The sequence below is a fragment of the Drosophila eugracilis genome, unplaced genomic scaffold (assembly GCF_018153835.1).
Source record: "Drosophila eugracilis isolate 14026-0451.02 unplaced genomic scaffold, ASM1815383v1 contig_2154, whole genome shotgun sequence".
In the NCBI taxonomy this organism is placed as follows: domain Eukaryota; kingdom Metazoa; phylum Arthropoda; class Insecta; order Diptera; family Drosophilidae; genus Drosophila; species Drosophila eugracilis.
Window position 1 is genome coordinate 9,233,725 of NW_024573038.1, and position 25,051 is coordinate 9,258,775.

The window sequence follows — 25,051 nt, forward strand, 5'->3', positions numbered from 1 at the left end:
CTTGCGCGCTAGAGATGACACCATGTACCAACAGTTTCCAATAGTTATTTAATTGGAAGTCTGTCATCCATCACCCATTCACAATGTCCGTCCTATTTGTCCAATAAAAATATATATTAATACCATTCACCACAGAATCATAAAACTACAAATGATTAAAATGCTAAAAATCAATTTTATATATCAGATGCCAAAAAATACATTTGTATTATTGATAATGACTGGTTAGAATAATAATAAAAATCATATATGAGTTTAACCAATCTTAACCAAAACGAAAACTTTTTGAAAAGTTTGCACACTTATATTTTTAATTATTTTCTCTACATTCGATATTTGTAAATTCAGCTTAGCAGATCAATGGTATTATTTAGTGTTTTTGTACTAACTCGAACATTTTCAGTAGGTTTTTATCTGGCAACACTGGCTCTGCCGCCGACGGCAAGTTTTCCCTGATATTTGTTGCGAATTGTTATAAAAATCGATCGCAGATTTTTCCGTACGTGAATTCGAAAGAGAAAGTGGTACAAAATGTAGATAACCACCGAAATCTAGATCGGCGAATGGAAAAACATCGATAATGATAATAAAAACGTAAAAAAATGATTGAAAAATGCAAATGCAAAAGCGAATGCCCGAGATGTGAGAGGGTATGCGAGTGTTGAGTGTGTGTTTGTGTGAAAGAAGAGCTGCAACAAATTAAATATAAATAATAGTCTCCAAGTACCGTTGTTTGACAAATAATTGTGTCGTAAAATGATTAAATGGCATTTAAGCCGAGTTTAAACATTTGCAGCGGAAATGTTTAATAGTTTTTAATTGCTCTAGCGGTCGCTGCCCCGGCGCTATACATATATGTGTGTTATTGCGTGTGTGTAAGAGAAAGAAAGAGGATGGGAAGGAGAGTGTAAGAAAGGGGAATATGCAACAACTGTGCGATTTTAGTTATCGATGGCATTTTTTCGGCTATTTCGAGTGTCCGAAAGTCAAAATCAGAAAATCTGATGTGTACACACACATTACTGCCCAGAAACAGAGAAAACGGGGCGAAAGGAAAACTACGAAAGTGGTTGCTCTGCCATGTAGGTGTAGGTTTGTTTCATTGTGTGCGTGAGAGGAATGCTGCCTATCTATGTATCGCGTTTCGCACACTGTATTTGCATAGGTGTGAGTGTGCTTGTGTGTGCAGTGTTGTATAGTGCATAAATTATGGAATTTCGGATTTATTTCGAGTTTCGTTTTAGTTTCAGATTTTTCCCTTAACTTAATCGATCTATGTACTCTCTCTCTGTCTCTCGTTCAAAAAGGTTGCATCCCCAAGAGATGCACAAAGAGAGGGCGAGATAAACAGACGCCGCCGCCACTAACGTACACACACACCAATGCAAATGCAGTTAGCTGGTAAAACTTGTTTTCTCTCTCTCTCTCTGCAAAAAGAGCAAAAGCCGCTATTCGAATTTGGCCGCCACTGCCGCTACTCGCAAACGCTCTCTTTCTCTCTCTACTGCTCTCTCGCTACTCGCCGCTGCTACAACTACGAACATACACTGACTATATACCATATATATGGCCGATTCAAAGCTAGGCGAGCAAAATTTCCATTGTGTGTGGCGACCAGCGTTCGCAGTCGGTTCGAAAATTTCTGACTCGTCATTCGTGCGCAAAAAACACCAAATACAAGCCTGAGTAATAGATTAAATATAAATAAATATTTTAAAATACTGTTATTTTCGAAAAAAAATAAATAATCACTTGCTCTAGAGTTTTTTGTGCTGTGTGCGCGCTAGTGTATGTGTGTTGGTGTTTCCCTATTACTCATCTCTTTTATTTGCGCTCTAAAAAATTAAATATTCGTTTTGGTAAAAAAAAAAAACATAAATTGTAGCTTGGTTCAAATTCGAATACAGCCGAAAAACTGTTACCTATTTTACTTTTTGTCTACATCAACGATTAACGAAAAATTCAACGACTTTCATCGTCGTTTGTGTGTTTCTAGAAGTAAATGTGTGTGTACGTATGTGTGTGTGTATCTCGCTGCCTTCGGATGAAAAAAGTCAATTTCTGAGTCGCTCACTCCCCCGCTCTCTCTTGCATGAATGAAACAGCGAATGAACGAACCCTTGTAATTGTGATGCATGCGTGTGAGAGTGAGTGTAGCAACAAATAAGCAAAGAAAAAACAATAAGAAAAGTAACTTACAAATGCAGTTATTTCGAAATTGAAAACGAATAAGAATTCAACGCGAAAGTGCGAGCAAAGCCTAATAGTTTTTATATTCCAGCTATAACCAACAACAACCACAGCAACATGCATAATTCTACAGTATGTGTGTTTCATTGCCAAAGCAACGTTTACGTTTAAATACTCTCGCCAGAGAGCAAATAAATACAAAATACACATAAATAAATAAATCAAATCAAAACCAAACATCAAATAGCAAATTACAAACAAAATTTAACCACACAACAGCAGTAACAACAACAAAATATCGAAAGCAAAGAAACGAGACGAAAGAGAGTTCTTCAATATTTGTGTATCCGTGTGTGTCGTCTCTCTCCCGCGCGAGTGTGTGTTTGTGTGCCCGTGCCTATATATTTGCGTGCGTTTGTGTGGCTGTGTGCGTGCAGCAGAATCAATAATAAAAAATAAAAATCCAAAAAAAAAAATTAAAGCAAGCAAATGTGCAAAATACTAGAGAATATCCAAATCAGCAACAAATAACAACAGCAACGGATAAATAACAATAATAGCAATACACTATAAACAACAACGTTGAGAAAATGAGGTGCTGCTGCTGTGCGAAGAAAACAAGCCAAGAACTATGACGCATCAAAATCATCAGACAAACGGCGCAAGTTTGGAGGATTGCCACACAAACTTTTATGCCTTGGTGAGTATTGTATTGTTGTCTTTATTTTTGCAATTTTTTTTTCTTTTTGAATTCGGGGTTTTTATTCTTTTATTTTTTGAGACTAGAAGATCTAGGTCAGTGAGGATTGAGAAGGTGGTTTTCCAAGGGTGTTGAGGGGGGCTTATTGGCTTGCGGGGGTGTGTCACCCACACCGAAGCATACACATTAAACCACCGATCATGGGATCCCTCTCTCGCCTACCATCTTCATCGCTCTCTCTCTCTCTCTTATCGATTGGCAACCGAAATGAAGACGCCGGCGGTATGACCACAGCTGTTTATCGTTATCGCTGCAGATGCTTCGCAAATAAACCGTAAAAAGGTTTAGATAACTATAGTTACGCAGAACTATAAAAAACATTGCAAATACGATTTTTAATCTGAAGCTGGAAGATTTAAAATCTTTTATTGTTTACTTATTAGGTGATTCTTAACAGTTTATTTATTTACAACGAAGTCTCATGAGTCGTTGTTTCGAAAAGCACATCCCATATTAAATGAAAAATACTTTCTTATCCCCAGAAGCCTGTAGTAAATAATTTCCTATTTCCTGGTATTCACTGTAGCTGTAAAAACAGTTGTCTTTGCGGCAGCTTATAGCGACTGTTGCTCTGTGACTTTGTGGGCTGTTTTGTGACTGCGGCTCGGTGACTTTGTGGCCCATAACAGGTTCTCCTTCTCCCCGAGACTCAAAAAGTCGAGACTGGATAAAAAAAAAAGCTGAACACTGAAAACTCGGGGACTACCGACTAGTTTGTTGGCCCCGCTAGTTAGTGATTGTTGCTGCTATTGTCTCTTCTCTTTGGCATATTTCTTTAATGAATCTCGCGGAGGACAGAGTAGATAGAAGAAATGAGGAGCCGAAAAAAAAACGGAAAGCAATAGTCAAAGAAGAAGCGATGACGACGACAGTGCGTACAAGTCAACGTGCTCCATTTCCCCCGAACTCTTTATCCCTCTGGTCTGTCCTCTCGTTTTGCTTACAACTCTCTTGGAGAGTTTGGAGCACCAAAGAGGTAGACGAGGAGGAGAGGTGGGCCGACGCCAACGAAATAACGAAACAATAACAAACGCGCCAAACTTTCTCTGAGCGAGAGAGACCAGGGCGACAGAGCGAGACGGCAAGCGAGAGAGAACGAACAGTTTGAACTTGAGAGGCACGCGCGCGTGAACAAATACATGTACAAACACAAGCAAAAAGCATGTCGGAATGATAACAGCAAAAGAGAGGGAACTACATTCTCTCCCATTCCTCCTCTCTCTATCTCGATCTCGTTGAAGGATTGTAAAAAAGCGAGATGGAAAGGGAGATAGACAGTGGGCAGATAAAAGATAGAAAAATCAACCTACGAGATAGCTCGCCCAAAAATAAAAGCCAAACCGAAAACCGAAGAAAAAGCAGCGAGACAAAATGAGAGCGAAAATGAAAACACACACAGAAATGGCAAAAAACGAAGAGGTAGCCCAAGTAGCGGAAGAATGTGGAACATACATTTTTGTCGTCAAGACGGTGGAAGAAAGAGAGGGCTTGAGAATTTGATGAGAATGGCCGGTTTGGGGGAATACCTTTGGGTGTGATTGTATGCGTGCGTACGACCGCCTGTCTGTATATCTTTTAATGTGTTTGTGTGTGTGTGTGTGAGTGCGCGTGAAGGTGCAGTTATTTATTTTGGCCCCATCTCGCTTTAGCCCATTGATTTTGCACTCTCTGACTTGCTTTCTCACTCGCCACTTGCCACACACCAGCAACTTGTTTCCATTTTCCACAATTATTATCATCTTAAGACCTCTATAAGTCGAGTTTCCACAATTCGAATTATATGCAAGGAGAAGAGTTAGAAAATGTTGAAATACACAAGATTTTCAGTTTTAACAAAGTTTGGATGAAGAGGGGTGTAGGCCTCAGATTAAAATTATCTAATAAAGTATAATATTCAAGTTTCTAATGTTGAAATATTTTAGAAATAAACGAAAAACCTTTGCTTAAAGTTAAAATATAGTGAATGTGGTTATTAAAAGGAGCTGTTCATTATCAGTTTGCGGTTTTGGTTACACAGTTTAAATTCCTTAAACTTTTTATGTATTTTCTTGCATTTAATAAAGTTTAAGCTTGTTTTTTTATCATGTATGATATATTTTCTCTTTCCCATACTAAAGATACAGTTTTTTTGGTGGAAAATTCGAGTTTTATGTAGATGATTCCAGTTTTTTTTTGGGGATTGTATAAAAGCCAACGCAACTCTGCAACGGAAGCCGCCAATGACGACTCCAAATGGCTAAAAAAAAAAAGGCTAAAAAACCAACGGGCCCAGTTAGTCAGTCACTCATTCTTCTTTTTTTCTCCTTGCTTCTTTCTCGTTTTCGCTTTTTGTTTCTTCTTCGGTGCCTCCAAGTTTTTCTTGTCTCTGCTGCAGCTCCTCTTCCGCTTCTCCTCCTCCTCACCCCTTCTTTTTTCCACCCTCTGCCGTTTTTTTTTCTGTGCTTTTGTTTTGAGTTGCGAGGCAGCGGAAGATTTTCGAGCTTCGCTTTGGTCGTTTTTATGCTTTGCTTGTTGTTTTTATTGTGTTTTTTTTCTGCTGCTGCTGCTGCCAAGTGCAATGAGGAATGTATCTTTACATGTGTCTGTGTGCGATTCGCAAGATTTCGCAACACTGGTAAATTAGTGGGAAACAATTCAAGATGATTATCGTTTTTGCATAGATGGAAATACACTTCGGGAAATTAGTTACTCTTAAAGTTTATTAAGTTGGATAAAAAAGTGATAGAAAGATCAAAACTTAAAATACAGAAAACCAGAAGATTAGATTATGAGATCCCAAAGTTTCCTTGTTTATCTCTTTAATATTTAGTACCCATTCACCAGATCGTGACCAATTCAGAAATTAGTAATCCAACCCAGCGTCATCGGTAGAATTTGCTTTAAATGCAAATATCGATAAATACTTGTTTCACTATCGAAATCTCAGTGAGTCAGAAGATGATGTAGGCTTTATTTTTATAGTGCAGATGTAAGACCTGCACTGTAAATTTCTCTGTTGCAAGTTATTGTGAAATAAAAGTAGTTAATCTAGTATTTCTATCTCTAGTATCTAAAATGCAATCGAATCATCGATTTAATAGGTCAATAAAATCTTTTTTAATTGCTTTTCTTATTGAAGGTAAAACACCTTTGCTTTCTAATGTTTTATATAGAAAATTGATATAGCATTTATAAACTTATAGGAAATACAAAATTAATTTATTAGTTTGTTTTCAAAATAACATTTGGAATTATTTATCACATCATTAATCAAATTTATTTCTTGTAGAAGAATTTTATATTAAGTGCATACCATTTTCATATTGTAAAGATTTATCTTAGCTGATGCTAGCAGAATATTTATCATAGGTGCTCCTAATAAAAGGAAAGATCAATTTGGTTGAAGTCTATTCAAAATATTCACCCCAACAGCTGTAAAAACAACTTTGGAATTAAGACTTAGCTTTATTCCGTACGTCATTTATAAAAAGAACTTTCGTCACGGCGGGGTAAACAAATGATACGAGGAGACCCTCCAGAGATAAAGACAGTGTAGTTCTAGTTATCAGTTGAGTGTATTACAGAACCTATTTGGCATTAGGTCTGGTTACCATTATTACTATTTACTATTTAATTATGCATTAATGACTAATTCTTCTTATGAACGATTTACAGACTGATTTATGTGGAATAAAATGGAAGAAGTTCGTTAACGGGGAGCGACCGAGTGCATCGAGCGATCCCTTGGCGGACCCGATCCTGCGCTCCTATTCGCGATGCATCCAGGCGGACATGCTGTGCGTGTGGAGGAGGGTCCAATCCACGAAGACGGACAACGCCGACCCGAATGCCTTAACCTTCGAGATTACCACCTCGACCAAGGTCCACCCGCCCCTTTCGCTGGCCGCCGCTAAGGAGCTATGGATCTTCTGGTACGGCGAGGAGCCCGATTTCACTGACCTGGTCGATGCCGAGCTGCTTCGAGTAGCTGGTAAGTTTTTATTCTTAGGAATAATTTAGTGCTTTGGGGTCTAAAATAGATCTAAATCGTTGGATTTGTAGAAACTTTGCTTAGTTACAAAAACAACGGAAAACCCTGTCAATTTCAGAATACAAATATGTATTTTACATACATAATTATCTAAAACATTAATTTGTATCTTAATATGAGCACTTGATAAGCAAAAACCAAAGATATAAGAGCACTTTTTGCTAGAAATCGATGAATAATGGGTTAAACAGTACTAAGTGTTACATTTAAGATCGATTGTAATATTTTCACACTCTCTCTTTCTCTCCCACAAACACACGCATACAATCACACATTCATTCTTACGCACACATGCAAGTGGGTGATGAATTTAATAAAGCTTCAAGGCCGCATCCATCGCATGCAATTGCAACAACAAATTTTCGCCATCTCTTTGACGTGCCATGTGCATGTATATATTTGTGTGGGTGTATCTGTGTGCGACAAGCCAAAACAAATGCGACACACAAACGAACAAACAAACAGAGAAACACGCGAAATACATTTCGATTGCGGCAGATGACGACGATTATTATTATTATTATGGCGCTCTCCTGCTGGCTCTCCTTGTTTTTCTCCATCCCCCGCTGCTTCGCACTCTTCTTCTCCTGCTCTCCTTTTCATTTTCCTTTGGCGTCACACAACTCACATGGCGTCGTTTCGAACCGTCAGCAACAGAAATCGTGGAGAAAATAAGAATAAAAAAAAAAAACACCAACAAACGTCAATCGTAGGCGGTTGTCTCCTTTCTCCCTCCCACCTAGACACACAGAAAGAAAAAAAGGAACTTGGTATTAAATCGATATACATATGTATGTGGAAACTTAAGCGTTTTTAAAGTTTTTGATCAAATTTATAAATATTTGTTACACATATGTTAATAAACTTAATAATTAATTTTTCATTCATAGATAAATATCATTTTTCTGTTTTGGTTTCAAAGTAACTTGTAAAACCATTAAAATATTTATCTTATCAACTTTTCTTTCTGTGCATCAAATAAGGAAAGAGGAAGCAGTACTAAAACGTCACCTGTCATTTGCAATGTTTTTCGCTAGCTCTTCTCTCTTGCTCTCCCTCGCTCTCTGGTAATTATGCAAACGAAGAAGAAGGGTGCTCTCACGTTCTCCCTACGTCTCTACCTCCCTCTCGTTTGCTCTTTCGAGGGTTGTTCAATACACACTGGCCTTCGAAAGAAGCTCTCGGTCGCTCGCTCTCTTTCGGTCACAACACCCTCCCGCCCTCTCTTTCACGACACCTATCTCCCGTTCTTTCTGCTCTTATCAGCCATTGCGTGTGGCTACTATTTATTCAATATTTTTGTTATTGCCTTATTATCTCTGACCACTAACTACGTACTACGTACTACATTGTTCATCGTAGAATTTGAATTTCGGTTTCGGCTATTCTGCGGCAAATTCCATTACCCAACAAACAACCACAGGTTGTTCGAGATTAGTAATGCCGTTATCTACTACAAAACCTTCTTTTATAACCCATTTCTCATACTTTTCTTTAATTAATAGAATTTTGAAAAATATTTTCTTATTACCTTAATCTCTAAAGATAAAAAATAATAAGAATATATTAAAACGTAGACAAAATTAACTGTCTAGACTTAAACATTTTTTAATTTGAGAGCTAATAATTCCTTCTCTTTAATTTTTTAAGTGGTTCTGATAGTTTTAATTAATTCTCACCAATTATTATTGCAATGAGCCAAAGGAATTAAAAGGCTTTTATATAAATTCAAACTAAACTTTCCTTCTCTTTAGATGCCGATTACCCTCTAACAAACGAAATGTTTTTCTTTTTGAAGTAGCGCGCCCGCCTGACTGATACGGAAGTTTGACTGTATCTTTCGTTATCTTGCCTACGTCATTGTGGCCCTCTGGTTTTACAGTTAGCTTGTGCTTTTGCTGCCTGTTTGCTGCGCGTTAACGTGTTTCTTCTTTAGGCGCGCACTGAAGTTGAGAGTTGAATGCACGTCGTTGCTTTTGCCGCTGATGAAATGATCGCCTTGTTTTTGTTTTAGCCTTTGTCATTGCAACGCCTTGTTTGTTGTTATTATTGCATTTGTTTTTAATTTTTAGTGACAAGGACATTGACTAATTGCATTGACATTACTTTGTCTCCGTCTTTTGGGCGAATTTTCATTTTCTTTTTATAGCCTTTTCGACCATAAGCAACAAAACGGGCAAAAATATACTGTCGTCGTCCCCCATCTTGTTGATGTTGGTGTGTGTGTGTGTGTGTGTGTGTGCGTGCGTGCGGGTGCGTGTGAATGAAATTCAGAAAGAGCAATAAGAGCGGCAAAGAGAGAACGCATTGTTGTTACTGTTACTGCTTCTCTGATTTTGCTGTTGGTGAAAACGGCAACGCCGCAAAATCACAGCCAACCAGCACCGTGGAACAAAAACTGCTTCCTTAGATACAAACAGTAAATTCTAACTAAATTAATATACTTTTATTACTTGTCAATATTAAATTAATTTTTTTCTTGAACTACCGCAAATAAATATGTTTTTACAAAACCGGAAATTGACTATGTTCGGAAATATACACCTTAAATAGCGTATATAACTATACATTTATTTGCCATTATACATAAGTCTTTATTTGGGAGTGACTAATGTACTTGGTAATCTCATATAGATTTCTCCTTTATGAGCAATGACTCCCACTGTAAACTAATTTACATTCTACTTTATAGGGCTTTGATCTTTTCTTCCTTTTTGCTGTTAGCATTTATTGGACACTTTTTTGGCCACTTTTTAGACAGCAGGCGTCATCGGCAGACACGCCTACACGCTGGAGAATTCTAGTAGACCCCCCCAATTTCCATATATATTCTGGCATTACTTTCCTCCCACTCTACACCCCCCTCTATTACTATAAAAAACACACGCTACTTGTTGTCATTGTACTTAAAATTTGTTGTTGTATTCCGATGCCATACGATTTTTACCTTAAACAGCTGTCACTTGGTGCGAATGTGTGTGTGAGTGTGTTGGGGTCATTGTGTGCGTGTGCTCCACAATTGAAGCCAATAATTACGTGCGGCTCTCTGCGAAAATGAGAGAGTCTCTCTTCTGCGATTCTTCGCTCTCAATGAGCTTTAAACTGGTTTGCAAGTTTGTGCTTAATTACAATGCGCTTTCTTGCTCATTTTGTTATTGTTTTTGTTGCATTTTGCATTCGTGTTTTTTACCTGCTTTTGGTTTTGGCTTTGTTATTGCGCTTACTAAACAAAATCTTCAATGTGTGTGCGCGCAGATTATTGACCTTGATTAAACATTTGTTGCTGCCTGTTCTGTGTGTTTTGTTTTTTTGTGTGTCACGCAAATGCAAAAATGCTTAATAACGCGCTCTCTTAATTGTTAAAATTCTTGTGAAATTCTCACGGTTTGTAAGAATGAGAGGGGAAGATCTGCTGCGATAGCAAAATGTTAACCTAAAATAGCATTGTTTTTGGGCCACAAACAAAAAGAGCAACGAAGAGAGTGTGCGTGTGTGGGTGAACGAGAACGACGAGTGCACGCCTAGCGGCACTTTGTCTCCCAAACAACCACTCTCTCTTACTCGCTACTTTCCACCTCTCTATATTTCCGAGCGAACAAAATCCAGAGAGAGAGAGGGAGAGGAGCAGCAACATGTGCACAAACCACACGTGCTAAAAAAAATACACCCACACAGGCAGGCCTATCTGTGTTTGTGGAATTTGCATTGAGCAGTCGCCGTCGATTCCGATTCCCCGATTCCCGATTCCGATTCACCCGATTACGATTCCTGTTTCCGAAGCTTTGGAGTTCGAAAAAAAAGAAGTAGGGATAAGATGCGGATATTTCAGCAGCTGTGTTGGTGGGAAAGACGAATGACCAGTATCGTTTACTATGTATTATTTTCAAGCTTCGAAACTTAACTATTTTCATGTGTGAATTAATTAGTAATTTCCTATTCTGGTGAAATATTTTAAAACACCCTTTTATTTTAAATTATCACCCTCTTAATGTAATTATGCGTGAACATTGTATAGTGTTTACTTTTACTGACTTTGTTCTTTGTTGCATTTTTGTTTGTTTGTTGTACCGTTTTGTTTCGTCTCATCTCTGGATTTTCTTTTGTTTGTTTGCGGAGAGAGCGCGGCTGAAGCTGCAGTTGTTGTTGCTTTTGTTTTTACTGGCCTACCCTTGCGGGCTTTTTATTTATTTTCTTTATTTTTGGCGAGCTTTGAACTTTTTGCCGATGGGTAGTGTGTCAATGTGTGTGTGTGTGTGTGTGACCTCAGAGAAGAAGAGAAACGAAGAAGAGCCGGCTTGCAGGATGGAAATTGGAATTGTGAGGATGAGAGATATGGAGATAGTGGGATAATAATAGTGGAGAAGCACGAGGAAGCGATATAGTAAGAGAGAGCAGGAGGCAGACTCTCTCACGCACGCACTCACACACACTGGCATAATCGTACATTGCCCTTTTATGTCCGTGTGTGTGCGTGTGAATTTTTAAGCGTCGTTGTAAAAAAAAACTCACGCTGATCTCATTGAAGAGAAATAAAATATGTACAAAAAAACAGTAGCCATAAAATAACACAAAAGTAGTTATTAGACCGCCTTCTAATACTTGCTTTTGTTTGTTATCCATCCATGTTGTTTATCTTTACGTAATTATCTTTGCAACATTGTTGACCAAAGACCAACAAGAAGAAGCATTACAAATCAGTGCGTGGGAATAGAAAAGAGCAAGAGAGAGAAAAGATATGTGTGTGCATGTGTGGGTGGTGGATGCTTGGAATTTTCCAAAAATTTCTAGACTGTCCTTTTTCTTTCACAAATCCTTTCCCTCCTCTCTTCTTCATCCCCTCTCTCTCTTTTCGTGCCTTCTTTTGTTTTCAAGTGTTTGTACTTCCGCTTTGGGTATTTTATTTTGTTGCTTGTCGGCTTTTTGTCTCTCCCCCTCGTTTTCTTTCCTTCTCACGTTGCATTTTTACATATTTCTCTCTGCACATATTTTTATCTTTATCCCTCGTTTTTACTTTTCATTAATCCCCCAGCTCTCCGGGACTCTTTCTGGTATTCTGACCATCTCTCTCTCTCTAAGTTTGTTTGTCAGTTTCCAAAAAACAACACAAATGCAAACACAAACGAAAACAAAACAATAACAAAAATGAATAGCCTTAAAAGATTTTTTTTTTTTTTTTTTGGTGAGGCGTGCGCGCGTCGTTGACTTCTCTTTTGCGGGAAAGAGAGAGTGGAAAAGTGCGGGGGAAAGAGATGGAGAAAGAGTGAGGTTGATTGTTTTGCGTTGTAGACGACGTCGTCGTCTTTTCTCATTGTTTTTCTTATTGTTGTTAATTATATTCCGTTTCTCCTCCACTTGTTTTTGTGTTTTTTGGGTATTTTCCACTTTTACATTTCAATTAAACCACGAAATCTATTTGGAATCTAAAGTGCCAGAAAATGACAAAATATTGAAATACAAAATGGTACTTGGAGATCCATTTAGATAGATCTATCTTAACTAGTGAACTTTTATTTTCACACGTGGGAATTAGGAATTTTTATTGCCATTTAGAGAATTTGTGACAAATATTTAGTAGTTATTATCTCTTTAATTAACCTTTTGATCTGGCAAATCTTATTACTATCTAATGAATTTACGGGGGCTTAGGTTCTTGGCACTTTCTCTTTTGAATGTACAATACAATGCAAATTTGAATGAATTTTTTTATCTAGTTAAAAGTTTTAAATATTATTCATAAAAAGTTATTATTAAAATGATATTCAAGCTCTTCAAACCACTTAAAAATCCAACTATTAGGATGAAGATAAATTAGTTTTGTAATTAATTATTAACATTAATAACTTATACTAATACATTTTAAATTGCTTTATTTTGTAGCCAACCAAGCGCTTTGGAATGGCACCTGGAAAGGAGCCCTCACCTACGAGTGCCGATCGCTGCTCTTCAAGGCGCTGCACAATCTCATGGAGAGGTAATATTACTTTAAATTTATAATTTTATAACAGTTAATAATAATTAACATTATATTTTAGATTCGTGCTCACCAAGGATATTGTGCGATTTGGCAAATGGTTTGTGCAGCCCTGCACCTCCAGCGATCGTCTCTTTGGACGCAGGTTTGTTATTTGAAATTAGAACATCTATAATCTATCTATAGGATAAAGGTGTCGATTCATGTGAAAATGCTGATAGTTAAATCCAATTCACACTATGGCCTTATCCTAGAATAATGAACAGGAACTCTGTGCAATGGCATCGAAGCCTGTGGCATTGCATCGTTCTTCCTGCAACATCAATAAACCATTTAGTTAGGTTTCCAAAGTATGAAATTGTCAGTAAAATGTTGTTATCAAATTCATTTTCATAGCCATAAAAGATCTATAAATGTTTATGATTGGTTGGTTTTTATGTTTATTGGTTAGTAATATCAGTAAAATGATAAATAATCGAATTTCGTTATAAATAAATGACAGTTGGCTGGTTTTTACTTAGATATCTTTTAGAAAATGGTTTATTCTATATAGTTCTGATCCAAAATAAAATAAAACTTACAAACTCCTATGGAAAAACCTTTGCTTATTCCCTGAATTTATTCTCCTCACAGCTCCCAGCACTTGTCCTTCTCATTCACGTTCTTCGTTCACGGCGATACCGTTTGCGCCTCCATAGATCTGCGAGAGCATCCCGCCGTACGGCCACTGACCAAGGAGCATTTGGCTGAGGCGGCTGCAGCTTTTGCGGCGGCAAGTTCGCCGCCAGGATCAGCAGGATCTGCGGCGTCAGCGGGTGGAGGAGCAGTGCCTAATCCTGGTCAAGATCCAAATGGCGCCGGCATGGAGCCATTGGATGGCGGCGAGGGAGCAGCCAAAGCAGCACCACCAGCGCATGCGCGCAAGGTGATGTTGGCCCCCTTTGGAATCGCGGCCATACTCACCGGTAATAGCTATAAGGCCAGCGATCCCAATGCCGAGAAGATCCTCGAGGATTGGGCCTCGTTTTTTCCGCTGTGCAATAAGGACAACACGGACGTGCCACCCGTGGTGGAAGTGGTGTCGGGTGAGTAACTATCTTTAAATAAAAATACTATCTTATGATCTAATATGTATCTAAATCTAATTTTAAAGGTGGTCATAAGATGTATCATCCCACGAACTACGTACTAGTCACAGACCTGGACGACATGGAACACATGGAGTTCGTCGAGATGCAGAAAATGCAAAGCTCGATGGGTGGAGCGCCAGCTGAGGCAGCTGTTATGGCATCGCTCTCCTGCCCGCCGAGTACAGCAGCTGGTCCCACTTCCCTCGGGGCAGCCCCTTCTGCCACAGCAATACCCGTGGGTCCAGCTTCCCTCAATGCTCCAGGAGGAGGAGGCGCACCAGGAGCCACAGCAACCTCCGCCGCCAAAGAGGTATCCCGCAAGGCAGCTACCCAAGCGGTTAGCGCAATGGAACGTATTGCCTTTCAGCCCTATTACGATCAACGGCCCACCTCGGGCTTCACCTTTAATACCAACAATACTCATATACCCGCCTCGGCTGCCGTGGAAATGCCGGAACGAACCTGGCAGGATTGCGTGATGAACACGCTTCATGTAGATGCAGCAGCAGCGGCGGCGGCAGCAGCAGCAGCAGCATCGTCATCATCATCATCTACACCCGCCTCGGGAGCTGCGACTTCGGGTGATAATGATGAGAATGAGCAGAATAAACCGCCACAGCAGGATTCCAAGCAAATGGTGCAGCAGCAGATACAACAGCAGCAGCAGCAGCAACGTCAGAAGCTCTGGAACTTTGTGGACCCCATGCAAAAGGCGCCCTGCATATGCACCAAGTGAGTCTCGTTCTTTTAATCTTCTTAAGAAACTGTAGAGAAGTCTTTCCCTGCTCTGTTATTTACTCTTTTTAAGAAAGGGTATATTTATGCAATCTCTAGAGGTTCTAAAATTGTAGTTTAAGTGTCTGAAATTATCTAAGAAAATTCCATTTCTTCTTGTTTGTTGTTATTTAAGTTTTCCAGGGAATAATAATTGCTTTTGATTTAGAATTTCTCTAGCGTAGTTCAAACTTATACATGATTTGCTTTCATTAGAATAATTTTAGACATTTAAAGTAACAATTTTTAAAGCCCCTAAAGAAAAACATTATAAGAACTTTCTAAACAAGAGCTTGCCAATCTAGAGATTTTTCTAATTTTTGTTTGACCCCAAAAACAAGATCTGTTTTGCTGCCTCTATTAGAATAACAATTTTTGATATTATGCATCTATAAGATTGATATGAAATCGATGTAGTGGAGATGTTGTGCTCCCTTCAAGAACCTAAAAAACAACCTAAAAACTCCCAGAAAAAAAAAACGAATCCCGCTTTGATGGCATGCCTTAAAAAGTACCTTTTACCTTAGCAAACAGTAGGCAGTTAAAGGCGGTAGTTGACCTTCTTTTTACTGTTATCTGTGCATGCGATAGGCCATAGATTTTTTCCGTTTCTCTTTTTTTTCTGTTTTTTTTTTTTGAGTTACCTAACACAGCAGCAAGAAAAAATTATAAATAACAAACTACTACAGCCAAGAGACAGAGCTACGAAAAGCGTTAAAAACTATGTTGCTAGTGTCTAAACCCAAAAAAAAAAACCAAAAACAAAACAAATTTCAGCGCCCAATGCAGCAGCAGCAGCAGTAGCAACATTGGCAGCAGCATCAGCAACAACAAGCGGCAGCAGCAACAGCCGCTGGGATCGCCGGCACTGCGAGCAGCAGTTACCGGTGCTAGTGGCAATAAGTCGTCATCGTTGTCATCGTCGTCGTCATCATCATCCTCGTCGTCGTCCTACCAGCAACATTACCACCAGCAGCAGCAGCAACAGCAGCAACATCTACAACAACAGCGACCGGGAACACCTGTGCCGCCGGCAATAGCAGCAGCGGCAGCAACATCGCATCATTCCAGTTCCCTGAGCAACACTTCCGCCTCCAATTCTTCCGCGACCGCCCTGCGGCGTCACAATGTGCCGTTCCACAAGCGGTTGCTCCATTCGCTGGCATCCAACGCCTCCTCCTCTATGGCCACCACCACCACCACTACCACCTTTAGAGCCAAAAACCACAGCAACACCACAACAGACACCAATATACCAAAACAAAGGTTTGTGTGTTGAGTGGAGTGAAGTGAAGTGGCGTCTGTTCATTATAGCCAGTGCTGCCTATGTTTTAGTTTAACGCTATTCAGTTTTCTACTTTTTTTTTCGTATATAATTGCGGTCAAGGTAATAGCACTTTTAAGAAGAGGATTAATGGTTTTTTTTGTTTATTTAAATTAACTTTTTATGGAATTTAATAGAAAGTTATTTGCTTATCATTCAAGCTTTTAAAAAGGTTTTTTAAAATATTAAAAATTTCTCTATAAGGTCAAAAAGTATTAATATTAATCATAATAAATCATAAATTTCTCACTTTTGCCTTTCCAAAATATTTTTATATCTTTTTGATAAGTGAAAGGTAGTGCTATTAATTTGACCGCTGCTGTATATACCACCCGTCCTCTTACTTTCGCTCTTTCTCCACATATATATATAAATATTTTTCTATCCACTCTCTTCACACGCTCTGTTAACCTTTTAATTTCTTATGATTTTTCTTATAATTTTGTTGGTTGGTTTTTGAGCATATAATTTCTGGCCCTAACAAAAAACTACACTGGAAACAAAAGAGGGGGCGTATTAAAATCATCAAGCCCCCAAAAAAAGAAACAAAGGAGTCAGCCAGCACACACACACACACACACACACAAACATACGCGCGTCGTCATCTTGCAATAACAATTTCTAATTCTAAATCACTTAATTAATTGTTCTTGGTAAATGGTTAATTAGCAACATTAAAAATATAAACAAAAACAATTGCAAAGCAACGCTAAAAGACTGCAATGACAATAATAATAATAACAAATTGTATAATATTTTCGATTTCGATTTCGAGGACATACAACACGTTTTTTTGTAGCATTTAACTAGCTTAGTATATATACTCTGCCCTTCCCACTCTCGTCCACCGCCCCCCATTGCCGTTCTCATTTTCTCATGGCCCGTTTTGCAAGTACTCGATACTCTGTAATATGAGTATATCCGTTGGATACTCTTTGGTTTTGGTGCCGCCGCATGCATCTTTGTTTTTTTTTTTTAATCTTCTAGGTTTTTTAATGCATTTTGTGGAATGATTTTGATTTCTTTTGCTGGTTTTCTTATTTGTAAATAACAAATAGCACATATATAATCTGGGTGTTTTTTAGATATCACTAAAGTTTATAAGGAAAATAATTTTGGTTAACAAACATTGGTTTTCCTTGTACAAACTTTAGCACTTTTTATTTTGCAGCTGTGAAGGTTTTGTTTTAAAATTGGATGTGGTTTTTCGTTTAATTTTGCTTAAGGTTATATTTGGGAGACTTCTTTTGCCGAAGTGTCCCTAACTATATAATAATATATTATTTATATGATTAATATACACGCATAACTGTGTATCCATATCTACATTATCCGTAGTTTGAGCATTGTACATAACCTTTCTAAACAACCAATGAGACACAACTTAATAATCTTAATTTTGATATTTTAACTATTTTGCTAATTATTATAACTTTTCCTTATCTTCTAACAGACATCTGGGGAACACACCTCATGGAACGCCACATGGTGGAGCCTCAACGTACTCCCGGAATTCCTTAGGTGGCGACTCCTCAATGCCAGTGGCATCCGTTGAATCACCGGCAACACCTGCACCCTCACCGCATCCAAATTCTGCGCATTCGCAACCAACATCCGTGCCGCCCGCTGAGCAAGTGAGTGCAAGTTACGACCCAAAAACGATTACGCAAATACCCAGTTAGCTTATTCCAACTAACACGTTGTTTATTTCTTCTGCCCCACGTTACAGCTACTCAACATGAGTCCACATGCGCCCACTTCCGTTTCCAATCTGCAACAGCCACCGACGCCCATCGACCACCTTTTAGACAAAAATACCCCAGCACCGACGCCAACGGATCAGCATGATAACAAAAGCATTACGGCCTCGCCTTATGTCCATCAAACGCCCAGCGTTGAGCCACCCTCTTATACAGATCATGCGGCCGGCGGTGGAACAGCAGGGGTTCAATCTCTGGGTACTGGTCCTGGTAGTGTGCCAGCCCAGCAACCTGCAACGCCAACAGCAGCAACATCAGCTGGAGGAGCGGGACCGGGAGGAGCATCGAACGTTGTCGGAGGAGCTGCGGTGGGCACAATTAGTGTCAAGAAGCTGGAGATGCAACAGCAGAATCCAACGGCAGCAATGGCCATCAAACAAGAGCCAGGTACTCAAGGTCGGAATGCATCGGGTGTCATGTCCACCGCGGAGGCCAGGAACAACTTAAGGCGATTGTACAACCCGCCAAAGCTCACGTTAAAGGACCCGGATAGCTTCTACGACGACGAGTGGCTGAAGGTCATCTATGATTTTCAGTACCAGGAAAACTGGTAAGTATTAAAGGATCTCTTGTAAAGAATCCTTATTTATGATTTTTATTATTTCAGGGACTATCTCACAGTGAAGCGTCCAAAACTGGATAAGCAACGGCGGCCGAGATATGCCAAAAACCTTTACGAGGGACACACGCACGTCAAGCCATTGATGCCATCGCCAGGATCCGTTTATGGCTCCCAGCTGCTTTCGTTAGATGTATCAGCGACATCAGCAGGCGTTGGAGGATCAGCGGCGGGCAGCTCTAGCGGTGGATTGGTGGGCATCGCCAACAGTACAGCCAATGGCAGTGATGCCGAGACGGAGACTGGCAGCAGCTTCTTCCAGGGATTGGACATTAAGACAGAGCCCGGTTTGCATTCCCCATCGTGCAAGGAGACCTCAAAATCCTCAGGCGGTGGCAACAGCAGTGGCGGAGGAAGTGGTAGTGGTGGTAATCTATTTACCGCTGAAGGTCTGAATCCCTCACTCAACGATCTGGAGCAGCTATTTGAGACAAGCTCGAACGATGAGTGCAGTAGCGTGCAAATCCACACGCCACCCGATTCCAATAATCCCTCGAATGGCGGTTGCAGTGCTGTTACCAATACCATCGAAGACCTCAAACGAAGCACGGCGGTGACCAGTGCAGCGGTTGTAGCAGCGGCGGCGGCAGCAGCGGCTTCGGGTGCGGGTAATATTCAGGCAGAGGATCTTACCAAGATGTTTCCCACACCGCCCTCTCACGAGCAACAGCATCCAAATTCAAGTCCTTGCCAAACGGACGTGGTCATGACGGATCTCAGTGTGGACACCACCACAACCAGTATAACCAGTAGTAGTATCACCACTACTTGCAGCAATACCACCATTACGAGTAGTATCAACACCACCACCACAGGCTGTAGTAACACCAACAGCAGTATTATCCTGGCAGCCGTTCAAGCTCCCGTCACCGTGGTGGCCATCCAGACAGTCTCCAAACTGGTGAAGCAGGAGTATAACTTGGAATTGGGTAGTCCGGTGGAGGAGCCCATTGATGATTGGAATTATGTCTACCGACCACCGCAGCAGGAGAAGTTTGTGGGTTCCACACGCTACGCTCCATTGACCAACCTGCCCAGCCAGACGCAACCGCCATTAACTTTGCCGCCAGGATGCTTTTATCAACCCACTTGGAGTAGTCCCAAATCCAGAGCAGCTACACTGGCAAAAGCAGCCGCAGCTCAACAGCAGCAGCATCAGAAGCATCAGGCCCTGCAGCAGCGCATCCAATTGCATCAGCAGAAGTTGCAGCAACTCCAGCACCAGCATCATCAGCAGCAACAAGCGGCGGCCGCAGCAGCAGCAGCAGCGGCAGCGGGAGGAGTTGGCCACCAAAAGCACCAGCATCAGCATCTACATGATCTATTGTCAGCGGCGCCAAGGACACCACTAACGCCGTCAACTGTCCCTCAACCATTAAGCAGTGGTGGAAGTCAACTGTTGCTGAATCAGTTAAACTGTCCGCAGGCGCCGCCCGGCAGCTCCATGCAGCAACTTATGCATCGCGCTGGGATGTCACCAATTTCTCCGGGACCCGGTATGGGTCCTTATGCCGCCAGGAGTAGTCCGATGTCGAGGGCGACTCCAACGCATCCGCCACCGCCATATCCATATGACTTGGCTGTGGCCAGTCCAGCCACCTCGACATCTTCATACTTAAACCGGCCACTCCATTCGCAGGAGCATCCGCACATGCATGGTATGGGCGGCGGAGGACCAGGAGGCTTAGGTCCTGGAACAGGACCTGGCGGACACATGAGTATGATGCCCTACACTGGCGATGCGGGCATTGCCAGTGGTGGAACAGCAATGACAGCTGGACCCTCGAGTCTGCTCCAGGAACTACCAGAAGTTAACTCTGTGCTGGTGAACATTCTGCTGTACGATACCGCCTTGAATGTCTTCCGGGATCACAACTTCGATAGTAGCAGTGTGTGTGTGTGCAATGCGGATACTCAAAAGATTGGCAATATTCGAGGAGCGGATTCTGGAGTGTATGTACCTCTGCCTGGCGTGAGCTTCAATCCATTTCCGACTGGTGGAGGTGGAGCTGGAGGAGCTGCGTCTGGACAAAGAATGCTCAATGGACCAAGCTCTGGTGGCTTTGGCGGCATGCGGATGATCAGTGCCTTTGGGGGTTCGCCGGCCTCCGCCTCGATGCCCGGAGCTGGCTCCGGTCATGGTCACGGCCCGAACGGCGGCTCCAACTCATCATCCTGCACACCGCCCAGCAGTAATCCGCACATCACCGGCTATGTGGACGATGATCCTGTGGAGTGTACATGTGGTTTTAGCGCAGTGGTTAATCGAAGACTCTCCCATCGTGCTGGACTTTTCTACGAAGATGAGGTGGAGATCACAGGCATTGCGGATGATCCGGGCAGGAATAAGCAGCCGACGTTGCTAAGTATCATTCAGAGTTTAAGCAGAAAGAACCAGATAAAGCAGGCGCCCGGAGAATCCAGTTCTGCCTTGGAGAAACTCGGAGCAGGAGCCGCGGCTGGTGCACAACTCGAGCACTTGGCTCATGCTGTTTTTGATCTGCTGTTAGATCAGTGTTCTATCATCCAGACCTCCAGTAGTTCCGTTCATCGAGCCCTTCAGTCCCATCGAAGGCGAATGTCACGCCAGCGAAGGATCTTTGGCACCAATGGAGCATCAACTGCCTCGTTGGCGTCGATTGCCAATGTTTTAGAGTTCATGGATGCGCACGACGTGATCAGCTTGGCCTTGGAGCAGGCGAGACTGGCTTTCGAGAACCAGCGGATGGACAACATCATGGACTTTCATGGGAATGGAAGTAGTAGCTCCCATCAACAGCAACAACTTACAGCCTTTCATGCACCACCACCTGCCTTGCGTCTTAAGCTGGCGGGGATTGGCGCTGGTCGGTTGACAGTCCACAAGTGGCCATATCTGCCCGTTGGCTTTACCCGGAGCAACAAGGAGATTGTGCGTACGATGAATGCTATACAGCCGATGCTGCAGAATGCTTTCCACTGCAAGTCACGAGGTGGCTCTGGATCTAAAGATGCGAGTTCATATAATACTGTAAGTGGACCACTCACCTGGCGGCAGTTCCATCGCCTGGCAGGTCGTGCATCTGGACAATGTGAACCGCAGCCAATACCATCCGTGGTGGTTGGATACGAAAAAGATTGGATCTCTGTGGCACCGCATTCCATCCACTACTGGGATAAGTTTCTCCTTGAACCGTATTCCTATGCGAGGGATGTGGTCTACTTGGTGGTGTGTCCGGACAACGAGCATGTGACCGCATGCACTCGCAGCTATTTCCGTGAGCTAAGCAGCACCTACGAGATGTGCAAGTTAGGCAAACATACGCCTATTCGAGGATGGGATGGTATCCTACAGGTTGGAGCAGCTCGCAATAATGGGTCCGCTGATAGGGAAACCACTCCATTGGATGATTGGCTGCGTACCCTGGAGCACGCAGCTCTGGCGGAACAAATTCGTCGATATGCAGTAGCTTTTATTCACCAGTTGGCTCCATATCTGAGTCGAGTGCCTAACGATAAAACTTTGCTGAATCCACCGGATGGCACTGGTAACTCTAACTCCAAGGGTGGCAGCTCTTCCTCGTCGAACAGCTCTTCAGTCACTGGATTGCCTGGCGGGGATTTACCCACGGATAATATCAAGCTGGAGCCGGGTACAGAACCACCAGTTCAACCAATGGAAGCCAATGAAATTAAACAGGAACCAGGCGTGGGAAAAGGAACCTCTGCAGCAGGTGATACGAAACCCGCACTGATCCTGGGAGATCCATTGGGCATGGGCGAGACTTTGGAGGATATTAACCCCTCAGCTATTGTCCTGTATGTGGTCAATCCGTTCACCTTCGCCTCGGACAGTTGCGAACTGGAACGCCTTGCTTTGATTGCCCTGCTTCGTTGCTATGCGGAACTTCTGAAAGCTGTCCCGGATTCGGTGCGATCCCAGATGAACATACAGATCATATCACTGGAATCGGTAATGGAACTGGGACCCTGTGGCAATCGAAAGCGATTCTCGGACGAGATTAGATGCCTGGCCTTGAACATATTCTCGCAGTGCCGGCGACATTTGGTCCATGCCCAATCCGTAAAGAGTCTAACGGGCTTTGGAACGGCGGCCAATATGGAGGCCTTCCTCAAGACAAAGGACGAACCCAATCGGCGAGCTTACAAGATGTACACGGCTCCCTTTGTACTGGCACCGATGCACGAGAGAAATGATAAAACTGACTTCGCCAGATCGGCGGGCAGCATGCATGGCCAGAATGAACATCGTTATTCGGTGATGTATTGCAATTACTGTTTGAGCGAGGATCAGGCTTGGCTTTTGGCCACTGCCACCGATGAACGGGGCGAGTTGCTAGAGAAGATCTGCATTAATATCGATGTACCGAATCGTGCGCGAAGGAGAAAAGCTCCAGCTCGTTATGTGGCACTGAAAAAACTAATGGACTTCATTATGGGAATTATATCGCAGACTTCGCAGATGTGGCGTTTGGTTATTGGTCGCATTGGAAGGATTGGACACAGCGAACTGAAGTCATGGAGTTATTTGCTAAGCAAGCAACAGCTCCAGAAGGCCTCCAAGCAGTTCAAGGATATGTGTGAGCAATGTACATTGATGTATCCACCCACCATCTTGAGTGCCTGCTTGGTGACTCTGGAACCCGATGCCAAGCTGCGCGTTATGCCCGATCAATTTACGCCGGATGAGCGCTTCTCTCAGATCTCCATGCAAAATCCATTGGCAACGCCGCAGGACGTGACCTGCACCCACATCCTAGTCTTTCCCACCAGCGCCGTCTGTGCGGTAAGTTTATATTACTAAATTATTTGGATTGATTAAATTTATTTACATTTTCTCGTTTTCAGCCTTTTACCCGTCAATTCCAAAACGAGCCGCAAGTAGAGGATGACTTTATGACCTTCGAGGAGGAGGGCAATGAGGACTTTAGCGATGCAGACATTGGCGATTTCCTTTGGGACTGTAAGTGCTTGTGGTGGATAGCGTTTGGCATCAGTTACTAAGGGTTCCTTCTTCTTTAAAGCAGCTCACATAGACAGAGTTTCCAATCATGGTAGCCCAGGACGCATGGATGACAACCGCAGCTGGCAGAGCGCCGGTGGCAATAACTTTAAATGCACGCCGCCCCAGGAAGTAGAAGAGGTTGGCGATTTCTTATTAAAAAAACACTTAAAACAGTTACTAATCTTGCTAAACATTTTAGGTGGGATCTCTTAACCAGCAGCCGATATCAGTGGGCTATATGGTGTCGACGGCACCAACGGGTAGAATGCCCGCTTGGTTCTGGTCCGCCTGTCCGCATCTGGAGGATGTGTGCCCCGTGTTCCTGAAGACTGCCTTACATCTGCATGTACCCAGCATACAGTCTGCCGATGATATTCTCAACTCGACCAATGCTCATCAGTCAGCCAACGATCATCCATTGGATTCCATTCTCACAGCGGATGTACTTCGCTTCGTCCTCGAGGGATACAATGCCCTGTCATGGCTTGCGCTCGACTCCAATACACACGATCGTCTATCCTGTCTACCCATCAATGTTCAGACACTGATGGATCTGTACTATCTGACGGCTGCCATAGCCTAAGTTCGGGGATCTTAGATCTCAGATTTCAGATCTCAGATCCTTGGATCACTTCAAAACTGAATCAATCAAATGCAGTCGCATGCTTCCGTTTGCAGAACTTCCACTAGCTATATCAACCTCAAAGAACACCAGAAGTCTATAGAACCCAAAACGATCTAGAACAGGAGATCAACACCAAGCTAACATCAATCGAAGTTAACAGAACCCAAAAAACACCAACAGAACATAAACAACAAAAACAACAACAACAACAACAACAACAACAACTAAAACAAGAGCAATAGCATCAGTTAACGCAACGCACAGATTACTTAGCATAATCAAGAAGAAAACATTAGGAGAAAAACATATAGAAGATCATCGATGAGAGCGGCGGATATATAACATTATCGTCTACCGATAAGTCTTGAACAGCAACAGCATTACTATTTATTAATCGTCGAGAATTTGTAAAAGTGTCAAGTGCAAGAATTGTTTGTTTAATTTTATTTTTTTTATAAATATACATAGGCTGGCGTTCGATTAGTGTTTAATATTTATAAATATACAAGAAAAGCGAAGAGGAGCGAATGAGAAAAAATAGCGAAAAGCAAACAACAACAACAACAAACAACCAACAACCACACACATGTAGGCATATAGTTCATATATACAAAAGCAGAAGTGGAGTTAAAAGCGAGTATCATACTTAGGTTAAGTAACAAAGTTTGTACATATTTACAACCAATTCGCAGTAAGCAGCAGCAGCAACAACAACAACAACAAAGTAAAACAAAAGTGTAATTATACAATTAGTAATTAGTTTACAACAAATTGAAGGAGATGAGGATGATGAATAGTATGGAAGGAGACCCTATTTAAATCTAATAAATTAAATCAATAAATTGTGTAAATTTTTGTGCAAA

The 25,051-nt window shown here is 41.7% G+C and overlaps 1 protein-coding gene and 1 non-coding gene across 10 annotated transcripts; both read left to right on the forward strand.

The window, feature by feature from the left end:
- Positions 1 to 395: 395 nt before the first annotated feature.
- On the forward strand, positions 396 to 25,051 carry LOC108114215 (mediator of RNA polymerase II transcription subunit 13). Of its 9 annotated transcripts, none has more exons than XM_017225036.2 (14): positions 396 to 650; positions 2,282 to 2,890; positions 6,605 to 6,920; positions 12,858 to 12,951; positions 13,013 to 13,096; positions 13,585 to 14,036; positions 14,105 to 14,813; positions 15,633 to 16,121; positions 17,633 to 17,813; positions 17,909 to 18,489; positions 18,547 to 23,344; positions 23,407 to 23,521; positions 23,583 to 23,701; positions 23,763 to 25,051. In XM_017225036.2, the coding sequence occupies exons 2-14, from the start codon at positions 2,822 to 2,824 to the stop codon at positions 24,144 to 24,146; spliced, it is 8,391 nt and encodes a 2,796-aa protein (XP_017080525.1). In that variant the 5' UTR covers positions 396 to 650; positions 2,282 to 2,821; the 3' UTR covers positions 24,147 to 25,051. The 9 variants fall into 9 exon arrangements, with proteins under 9 accessions (XP_017080525.1, XP_017080524.1, XP_017080530.1 ...); XM_017225035.2 differs by having other exon boundaries at positions 396 to 594; XM_017225041.2 differs by having other exon boundaries at positions 396 to 594; positions 23,586 to 23,701.
- On the forward strand, positions 13,134 to 13,275 carry LOC121530034. Its single transcript, XR_005993737.1, has one exon.

Excerpts from the sequence above, each read along its gene's own strand:
- LOC108114215 (XM_017225036.2), top strand. The coding sequence starts at position 2,822 with ATGACGCATCAAAATCATCAGACAAACGGCGCAAGTTTGGAGGATTGC. Across the intron at positions 17,814-17,908 it reads CCGTGCCGCCCGCTGAGCAA|CTACTCAACATGAGTCCACA; the intron begins GTGAGTGCAAGT and ends CCCACGTTACAG. Across the intron at positions 23,702-23,762 it reads CGCCCCAGGAAGTAGAAGAG|GTGGGATCTCTTAACCAGCA; the intron begins GTTGGCGATTTC and ends TAAACATTTTAG.